Here is an 11,066-nt window from a genome sequence, read left to right as displayed (position 1 = left end):
TTAATCTTGCGAGAAACTATTTTAAAAATTGAAAAATCAAAACTACCAAAAAATAAAACTGGCGATTTAATTGCTAGCGAATGTGAGATTCCAGATAAATTAGATCGATTCCTCAAAGTTTTTATGGGGGGTAAATATATTAGATGCAAAGACGGTGTAAATTGCTATGGATCGAGTTCCTCCATTGCTGCTGATGCATTTTTTTTGGGTAACGATTACTCTTGGTACGACGATGAAAAGTCCAACAAGCAGTAAAAAAAATTATTATTTCAAATAGATTAGGAGATTGCTGTAACTACACTACTCTAGAAGAATTGGAAACAGAAGCAACAATTCCATCGTTATAAAGGTATCAAGTTTGTCCGCCGGACATCATTATAAATTCCTCACTGTGCCCTGGTGTTGCCTTTGACAATTTTGACGAGATACATTGACACCTTGGACGGAAAAGAAACTTGACATGATACTGTGGAGATTTACCAAGGCATCGATAATAATTCCCATAGCGAATTGAACTAAGATGATGGGAATTGTTATTCACCAACACGAATATTGATTATCCCAATCAATTGATTAATCAACCTAATTACGCTCGATATTGAGTAAAATATTCAGATAATTTGAATAATGTCAGTAAAACCTATCCCGGACTAGAAGATGATTTTAATAAAGGATATTTTGGAGTCAAGAGAACTGATAAGCCATTCTCATGAGAACCAATAGATCTCACTTTAGAACCAACTATAAATGCCGATGTGGCAAAATGACTTAGTGGAATTGCTCACTTTACTAATTTTATAGCTGCACGTCAACGCACATGTCTTGGATGTTTGTCTTAAGGTAAGATGTTACAGCAAAATTACAACCCAATAGAATAAAAATCTATGGAAAACAAATTGCTGATTTCATTGAAATAATCGAAAAAAATTCATTCGATCAAACATTATATAACGAGAATTTGTACAAGATTGCTACTTCAAGACCTGCTTCTCCTGAGGTTGCGGATTTTCTACTAAATAATGAGAAAATGCTAATGATTTAAGGAACCAATTTGTCAATGAATGCGTTGAAGATGAAAGTAGTTTTGTGAAGCCAATAAAAAAACTAAAGTCTTTAATTTTGCTAAATCGCCAAAGAAAAATAAATTGATTTAGGGAATAAAATTGTTGAGTTGTGATTCTATTCAGTAGAATGTTGGGGATTTCCTTCACTCATGAGGTTTATATCGAGAAAGTTTTGACATTCCCACGTACTCCAATGCCAACATCAATGTGTCATCCGGATGGTTCAATCTGTAAAACTAACAAATCACAGTTAGCTAAGCTCATAGACACTGTTGAGCAACAAATGTCATCTTTTGATGTTTGTCTTGTTGATGTTTTCTTTTTGTTGCATCTAATGAAAGATGTACACATGACGGTATATCTAAAAAATTTCTGAGTACTATCTCCCATAAGAAATCTATTCGGATTGACATTATCTTCGACCAATATTTTTTGCCGTCTATCAAAGATTGTGAGCGTTCACGCCGAGAATAATCAACTTGTCCAGTATATATTGGTGCTTACTGGATGTAAATACACGCCAGCATTTTTTAGAAAAGGTAAAGTTGGGCCTTTTAAATGTTAGAAAAATCAAATTTTATTTTCAATAAATTCAATAAATTTTAAAACGTTAATGACGCATTTTTCAATTTTCTTCTCTATAATTGAACTTTATTCCAATTTTATTTCTGTTCCAATGTTTGAATTTCTTATATATAAATTTGTTCTGAATAGAAGGAATGTAAGTAACGTAATTTTGAAATTATTTTCTGCCTCATTCTTGATCATATTCTACAACTCTCTCTCTTTCTCTTTGACTACTAGCATCATAGGACAATACTTTACATGAGTTTTTAATTTTTTTGACAAATTATCTTTAGACTATTTTATCTTCAAAGAATACAATATAAAAAATACGGACATTCTGAAATGTTTTGAATTTTTGATTTTAGGAAATAAAAAATTTGTACTCTGAAAATGTCTGGCAATAAAAAATGTATGTCTGGGAGACTTATCTAAAGACAAAACTTTAAGAATTACGCGTTCAATAATTATTAAAAAATTCAGGATTATTACTTGTACAAGTAGGATGCGCATTAACAAACGCAACTGCTACTGCTAGCCAGGTAGCCCAGACTCTAACCGAAAGAGTAAGAAGAACGACATATCAAAAAATCAACTGACCTGGAATTCTCTCTCAAAAACGTTACTAGCTCCTATACTACTACTCTTCAACTGAGTATAGAAAAATCATTTTCCTGTCAAATAATGAATACAATAATTTGAAGTGGCATCCTACAAATTTTATTTCATTATTATTTGTGTTTCCATTAATGAATTGTAGTTGACATTCAAATGATTCAATATTGGAAAGACCTAAAAAAAACACTTTATTTATGCTCAGCTACTAAGCCTTTTGATGTGTTTAAAAAAATATTTATTTGTCCTGTTCATTAAACAAATACCTCAAAGTTTGTATGGGAAGAAAAATGTATATGGTAATCACATATTTTATTACCTTCACTTTCTACAATATACAATAATTAAATACAGGGTACACACGTAAATATGTTAACCTGTGAAATAGAGTAGCAGCATTTTGGTTATATTATATCGTCGACAGACCAGCAAATGCCAAATGTAGTTCCAAAGAATATAAAAAAAATTGTATATTTTAAACGAGATATCCCCTACAATATTTGACAATTTTCAATTATTTTCTATTGCCGGATAAAGGCAAATATATATTGACCATCGATGTGAGGAAAGTAGGAAAATGTTTTTATTACAACCGTTGCGTTGGTATCAACATGCTGAGAAAATAAAATGAGTCACTTTGTTTATACTGGTTTTATAATGATATAATATTGGTTTTATTTTATTAAATTATTCTTTTCTATGTTAGGCTAAGAACTCATAGACTACAATATGTAAATACTCATTTTGTTTAGATTTCTTTGTTTCTAACATAATGGAGCGCCTCCTCTTCATCTCAGAGGTGTTCTTTGGCTAGGGATGGCCAACCGCTGCTTGCCTGGGAGAGTTTGGCGGCTTAGAAATTTATCAAACATTTAAAAAAAAAAGTTATCATTGTACCAATAGTCTATTCTGGAATGCCTGAAAACGCGGAATCGCAATTACAAAAGTAAAAATAATAATCTAACCATACAGAGATTATAATAATACTAAAATTTTGTTTTTCTTTTTACAAAATCATTGTGACATAGTATTCGAAATGTGTGACAGAGGTGTCTCTTTGCGCCGCCTAATGTTACAAAATGTTCTTGCTTAAAAAAATCATATAGAATCCTTTAATATAAAATTATTTATTGAACTTCTGAAATATTATCATCAAATTTATTAGAATATAATAAACGTAAAGGTTTACATTTTAAACAAAAAAATATTTTATCCTTGGGTCCGGCTACGTATGTTTTTTCTTGCTATCTTCTGTCACGTATTTCGCAAAACAAAAAACGCTTCTTAGCTGTTTGACCTTCAACACTAAGCAACAGTACGGTTTCCTCTTCCCCCTTGGCCTCACGCCCTGAGGCCCCACCCGGGAGCGAGCCGAGTTATTAGCCTGTAGGAAGTGAACAGAGGTGCGTGTGTTTATTCGGCGACCGCTCTGTCACGGAAGTTGCTACTTTAAAATTTTATTGTAATTAATATTTATATATGTAATATTATTATTTCCCAGCAAATCTGTCATATTCACTCACTCTTACGAACAATTTGTAATTTTGTGAACGCTAAAATTCTCGAACACTATTATTTTACACTTCTGTCACAAGGCACCTCTGTCACAAATAAACTGCGACGGAGTGGCATAACTCGTGACGAAGTGGTAATTTTTGTCTTGAACTTTGCATTGATTGATTTTTAAAAAAAATAAATTAATATTTTTTATGTTCTATATATTACATTATCGATTATTTTATTCATTTAAGGTTTTATCATCGGGGTAATTAAAAATGGCGTTATTTGCGGCGGAAAGGCAGCGACGTTGTCGTGAAAAAAGGAAGCAAGACCCCGAAAAAGTTGCAGAAGTGAAACGAAAAGACTTAGAAAAATACCATACTCGCAAAAAGCTAGTCAAAGATATGACACCTAGGGAACACAGACAAATGAAAAGAAAATGGCAGAGCGTTCTAATGAATGCTCCGGCTTCTACAACTTTTCCTTCAAGCCCCAAGTTACTTCCTTTAAGTCCTAGATCTTGTTCACTAACTTCAATCTCATCCACTGCTATAGCAAGGGGTAGAAAAAAAGTTAGACGAGACAGATCGAAAATTTATAGGCAAAATATGATACTCCAAGACAATGTAAAAGAATTACAGAAAAAAATACGAAAATACAAGAAAAGACTTCAACGTCAAAAAAATAAAAAAGATAACTTATTATATAATATGACTAAAACTATAAAAAAAAAATGAAGATAAAATTAAAGGCGCCGAAGAAGAAAAAAAAATATAGTATCTTGACAAATGCCATTAAGGAACATTACAAAAAAATTAAAGACTATAAAACAAAACACTGCTTAAAAAAATCCTTGAAGACACAACAATTAAACGTTCGGGACTAAAACTTAAACTGTTTCAAGAGACTTTGTTAATAAAAAGAAAATCAAAAAACTATACATTAAGCCCAAGAAGTATTTCATTGAGAGAGAAAATTCATACATTTTATCTCAGGGATGATGTGTCACGAGCTACTGCTGGGAAAAACGAGACTATAACTTTTCATAAAAAAAGATGCAAAAACGGATTTTGTTGGACACAAGGAAAAATCTATACTTATTTCGAAAAGAAAATCCAGACGTTAAATGTCACTACAGTTATTTTGCAGGACATAAACCCTTTTATGTCGTACCACCTCGTATTCATGGCCGCGAAACCTGCATGTGCAAGCTGCACGCAAATATTTACGTTTATGAAAGTTGCTCTTTATAAAAACAAAGTTAGCAAAACAATTGACATGAATCTGATAATCTCACAAATTGTATGCGATGTAAATTCATTAACTTGTAAGAAAGGAAAATGCACTGAATGTGAAGCAAAGAAACTCAATTATGGTAATATGATCGACCAAGAGAAACTGGTTGAATTGGTACAATGGATTAGAAAAACAGATATTATTAAGAAGAATGGAAAAAAAGTTAAAATAAATAAAAATATAAAACAGACCGACCAAGTTACAATTGCAACTTTGATTAGTAAATTTGAAAAAGAATTAAAAGTTTATAAATCACATATATTTAATATTAGAAATCAATATAAATCCTATCGCCAATGTATAAATGAATTGACTGAAACCGAAAATGCTTTACATATTGACTATAGCGAAAACTACGCCTGTAAGTACCACGAAGAAATTCAATTGGTGCATTTCTGTGGATCACGAAACCAAGTGACTTTGCATACCGCAGTAATGTATTACTGGACTTCTCCAAAGGACAAACATATCACTTCTTTTTGTACTGTATCTTCTGATCTTTATCATGGCCCTGCAGCTATTTGCGCTCACCTACATCCGGTACTTGATTGGGTTCAAAAAGAATTACCCCATATTAAGACAGTCCACTTTTTTTCTGATGGACTAGCAGCACAGTACAAGCAAAAAAATAATTTTTATCATTTTGCAACAAGATTTTTTAAACAATACAGATTTGAAAGTTCAACCTGGAATTTTTTTGAGTCCGGTCACGGCAAGGGGGCAGATGATGGGTCTATTAAACGTTTAGCTGACCATTTCGTCGCCAGTGGACACGACATTAGTAACGCTTTACAATTTTATGAATTAAACCTAAAGTCCGCAGTAAGATAAAGCTTTTTCTTGTTGACAAAGATGATATTGCCCAGATTTTAATGGAAATTCCAAGTAAAATTATTCCGCTGAAAGGTACTATGAACGTCCACCAACTAGTTGTTCAGCAACCTGGAGTGCTAGGCTATCGAACATTGAGTTGTTTTTGCCACAAATTTTGTGATTGTTACAATTTGAAGACTTATCGCCCATTGCCTAAACATGAGATGGAAGTTAACGACAGCCCAACCTCGGATTTAAAAGAACCACTGGCTGATATAATCAACATAATTAAAGCTCCTACAAAGAGATTTTATGAGACTGTTTATACTTCTACTTCAGAAGATGAAGATGATCAGCCTCTTGTTAATCAGAAAAAAAAAATGTGCACATAAAACCGGGTACTTCATATGACCTGTCTGTTGACAACATCTACCCATTATTAATAAAAAATGGTACACATATATTAGTAAAAGTACCCAGTAAAAACAAAGTCGAGTACACCTACTTAGGAGTTGCACAAAGTTGTGTGGATGAAGATGGAGATGTTCAGGTAATGTTTTATAAAACTGTTGACGACACTGGAAAAATATTTAAATTAGTAAAATCAGATCTATTAGATGTGATGTTTAAAAACTTGATAAAAATAATCCTAAAGAAGTCAAAAGAGGAAAGCGTGTTTATTACGAATTTGATAAACCAATAGAAGCAGAGCCGGACTTAGAGTCATCGTGGCCCCCGGGCCAAAATACTTAAGGGGCCTATGTAAGGCGGGCGTTTTACGTGAATTCTTACATCAAGTTGATTTTTCATTATAGTCAATTTATTCATTATTTCTAACTAAAAATAGTACAAAATTACGTTCATAAATTAAAAACATTTTTTTCTTATTTTGCTACCAACAAATTCTTCAATAACACTAGTGCAGTCAATCGATTTCAGTAGCTCATTTTCAATACACAATACGCTATATGGCTCGTCGCGTGGCCCTCCCCCCGCAGCGGGGGCCCCCGGCGCACGCCCGGGTTGGCCCATGCCTAAGTCCGGTTCTGAATAGAAGTATTTGAAAAGTAGAATAAGAAAAAGAGAAAATTAGTCTGATTTTACGTGATCCAAAGAATAGTTCTACCAAGACATAATATATTATGTATCATTATAAGAGAAGCATTATGTTTTGTTGTCGTTTTAAAAACATTAAGAATGTTAAAAAATTAAGTTCAAATGTTGGCTTATTAATATCTACCACTCTGTCACAATTTTGTCCCTCTTGTAACTAAACGTCAATGTAGCATATGATTCAATTTATTGAAAACATATATACTAAAATAACGTATTATTACATATTGACCATATAAGGTATTAACAGAATTTCGACTATATTTATTTCAATTATTTGCAAAATATTTCAAAGTTTATTATCTTAACGAGCAAAAATGTGACAGAGTGGTATTAAATGTTATTTTTTATATATTTGTAATAAAAATTCTTATAAATCGAGTTACATAATAATAAATACTTGCATTCTAGTTAAGCAAAGTTAAAGAAAAACTGAAAATTTGATTTTACATAATAACTAATGAATATATTTTTTTGTGACTGAGGTGTTTATTTTTTCTTACTATTCCGATAAAACTTAAAATAAATAAAAGATATAAAATAAAACTTCGATGCATTATACATTTCTGAAATCTTCGATAACTGGACAATGATGTAAAAATACATATTATAAAAGAAATACACTTTTATTTTTTTAAAAAATCAAAAAATTTATCACTCAGATTGTCGGTAGAAAAGTAGAACGCCCCTAATACTAATATAATTTTATGTGTGGCTCGCCGAAATATCAACACAATAACTTATTGTATTATTTGTATACAGATTGGCTTTTTTTTTCTATTTTCTTGGCCCGCAAGATCATTTGGGATGGTCACTCCTAGGAGAGATAGATTCAAATATATTAAAAAAATGTGAAGATCTGAATACAATTGAATATAAAAACATAACCTATAAAAATGCTGATATTTGCAGACTATATAATGTTATAATAAATTTTAAAAATAGAATCCAAAAATTAATGGATGTCTGATCCTTAGAAATAAGAAAAACTAACGTTGAAATAATAAATGTAAATCAAAAGACACCAAATCTGAAGCTGAAACTTCAGGGAGAATAACGACCTTAGTATGGTACCAATAAAAGACAGAAAACCAGCTGAAAGAACAAATAAATTTACAACAGTACCAACTATAACCTACACAGCAGAATATATGACAATAAAGAGAAAACATATCTTAACCAATGATAATTAAACATTCGAAAGAAAATTGAAAAATATAGAAATTGAAAAATAATTAAAACAAAAATCAATAAAAATTGAGACAAGATACAGCTGAATATATATATATATATATATATATATATATATATATATATATATATATATATATATATAATTAATCGAAGGAAACCAACTCTCGACCTCAGAGCGCACTAGAAGAAAATTGGCTCAACATCACAAAAGGAACCATATCAAACTTGATTCAGCTAATGTCTAATCATATGAGAAATATTATTATAGGAATTACCCATTATTGAAAATTAAGTGATAAGTTAGATAATAGTTAATACGCCATCACTGTTACGATAATAAAACGAGTTAATTTGTATTATTAGTAAGAACATTTAATTTTTTTTATTTGATGCCTATTTGAAGTCAAATATTACCAAAGGAACTATTTTTATGTCAAATGCAGAGGAAGCTACTTCCTATTTCACAAAGGTGTGAGCACTTTCATAAATATATTTTTAGTGGAACTGTGATTTTTGAAAGTAATGAAAAGACTGTAACAATTTTTCTAAGAATCATAAGAATAAACCCATCTAGAACTTCAAATATTAGGTTAAATTTGGAACAGTACCATATCATGATATCTTTATTGAATTGAAAATTGGGTAATAAACTTTTTCTTGCAGATGCACTATCGATATCGTTTAACACAGACTTAAATTATTTAATATTGGTACATCAGAAAAATGTAAAAATAATGCCGATAACACCACAGGATTAAGTAATATGGAAAAGTTGTTTATTTCAAAATATATTGAGAGACCTGCCTCGTGAAATAAAAGAGCATATTATTATAAAATTTCCGAAAGCCTGAGTCCCTCCGTTCTATCTATGAAACTGAGTTTATGCATCATTTTATTAATAAAAAATCAAAAATTATGGATCTTTAAGCATGAGTTGTTCAGACGAAGTTATCTAAAATCTAAGGAGATGGCAGGAAAAAAAGCTACAAGCTTGTTTTTGGGAGAAACTTCAAATTTCTTCACACTCACCTCTCAAACTTTTCAAATAGAAATCAAACATAACATTAAATTAAAAATTCTCTTCTTTACAAGAGACAAGATGATCACAAATGCTCTGTTTTGGTTAGGTTCCCGGTGTAAAAAAGATCTTTTATTTGGCCCCACAAATAAAAATCTAGGCAAGTTAGGTCTGAAGATCTGGATGGCCAAATAAATAAACTTGTCCTATCAACATATCAGGGTACGTTTGATCTAAAAAATGCACAACTTATATGGAATAATATGCCGGGCAATCATCAGATTGTAAGAACATGTCACTACAAATGACTAAGTAAGGGCATATTTTCTAAAAGAAAAGACACAATTCGTTTTTTCACAAGTATAAATATTTTTCTTAATTAACTATCTCATTCAAAAAACTGGCCCAATTATTTGTCCGCCTAGAAACCCACGCCATTCATTTACAGACCAACGACCCTGATGTTGGATTTCCCGCATCCAATGGGGATTCGTTTGGAACCAGTAGTGTTGTTAATTGTTAGATTTATTACCTAGTTTATTTAATGATACGTTTTCATTGTTAGTAATATTAGCTTCACTTTTAGATAGCGCCATTCATCGGCAAATCTAAGATTATTATAAGAACAGTTTAAATGACTGCAGGTAAGCCAATGTAAGAACTTTCCATACATTCTAATTTTGTTTTTATAAAGATTATAATAAGAATGAGTATTAGTTTTAGACTGATAGGTCTACTACTCTATTTTCTATGAAAAAGTATAATTTTCCTTCGATTTGAAGAGTTTCGTAATAATTGCTATGATTTTTCTTTCAGCCCACAACATATTTAATACTGATTTGAACATACCACCTCTGGGATCACTGAACATACCTTCTCAATATATATTCACCCATGTATCTAAAAGTATGACATCGAATCCAATAAAGGTATATTCATAAAGATTGTATAATCTAATACATAAAATTCAGTTGTAGTCGTATTTGTTGCCAAACTCCTCCAAATTAACTGGATCGATTTTCGTGATTTTTTATGTGAATATAGTGTAAGTCCAAGAATCGGCCAACATCTATTTTTCATATCTCTATATGTTAAGGGTCGCTCACACCAAAATAATACCTAAGAAAATATTTCAAAGAAATAATGTTTATGGCAAAACAACTTTTGACGGGTCAGCTAATATTTATTATAATAATTAGATAGAAGGGTGAATGCTCAATACATTCTTGTATAAAGAAGTATATTACATTTATGTAATTTTGATGACCTATATATTTTGTAAAATATGTATTAGAATGGTCGAAAACTTGAATTGATGTTTCCCAAAAATGGGTCATAACATGAATTTGAATATAATAACAGAACCAATTTTTGAAAATATTTTCTAGTTTACAAATTTATGGTAAAATTCAACTAATTTGTTTTTTGTGCCATACTTAAAAAACCGACTCGACAATTTCATCTTAGATAAGAACTTTAGTTGCTTAAAATAGAGTTTTGGATTAAGGCAAAGGTAAAATAACACCTAATATCTGTTATTAGCAATTGACAGAAAAGTTTCTGGACATTCCAAATTTTCATGAAAATACTCCCCAAAAAATCGAAGAATACTTGGAGAAAATAATAAAATGTATTACACTCACCATTTGTACTGAAGCTATACAAATAATTATTTGCAGCTTTCTTACTACATATTGAATAAAAGGAGATTAGTAAGATTATCAAGTCATATCGATCCATCCAAAGAGCAAATACTCATTGCGATTAATCTTGTTTTCTACTATTTGCATTTTAACATCTTAGTTGGCAAATCAGTTTCAAGTTACTACTTCAACCTAAAAACAAGAAAACACTTCTTCAGTTAAACGACACAAAATGTATAGTTTGCT

General features: G+C 30.9%; 1 protein-coding gene across 1 annotated transcript; it reads left to right on the top strand.

Annotated features, from left to right (window-relative positions):
* The first annotated feature begins 2,549 nt into the window (after window positions 1-2,549).
* Window positions 2,550-8,218, top strand: LOC130452147 (uncharacterized). The gene has a single exon (XM_056791461.1). It carries the CDS (start codon window positions 4,908-4,910, stop codon window positions 5,868-5,870), a length of 963 nt encoding a protein of 320 aa, XP_056647439.1. The 5' UTR covers window positions 2,550-4,907; the 3' UTR covers window positions 5,871-8,218.
* The last annotated feature ends 2,848 nt before the right edge of the window (window positions 8,219-11,066 follow it).

Source organism: Diorhabda sublineata, unplaced genomic scaffold (genome assembly GCF_026230105.1).
Source record: "Diorhabda sublineata isolate icDioSubl1.1 unplaced genomic scaffold, icDioSubl1.1 Dsub_21, whole genome shotgun sequence".
Classification (NCBI taxonomy): domain Eukaryota; kingdom Metazoa; phylum Arthropoda; class Insecta; order Coleoptera; family Chrysomelidae; genus Diorhabda; species Diorhabda sublineata.
Note: the sequence above shows the minus strand (reverse complement) of the source record. Positions and strands in the feature narration are given on the sequence as shown.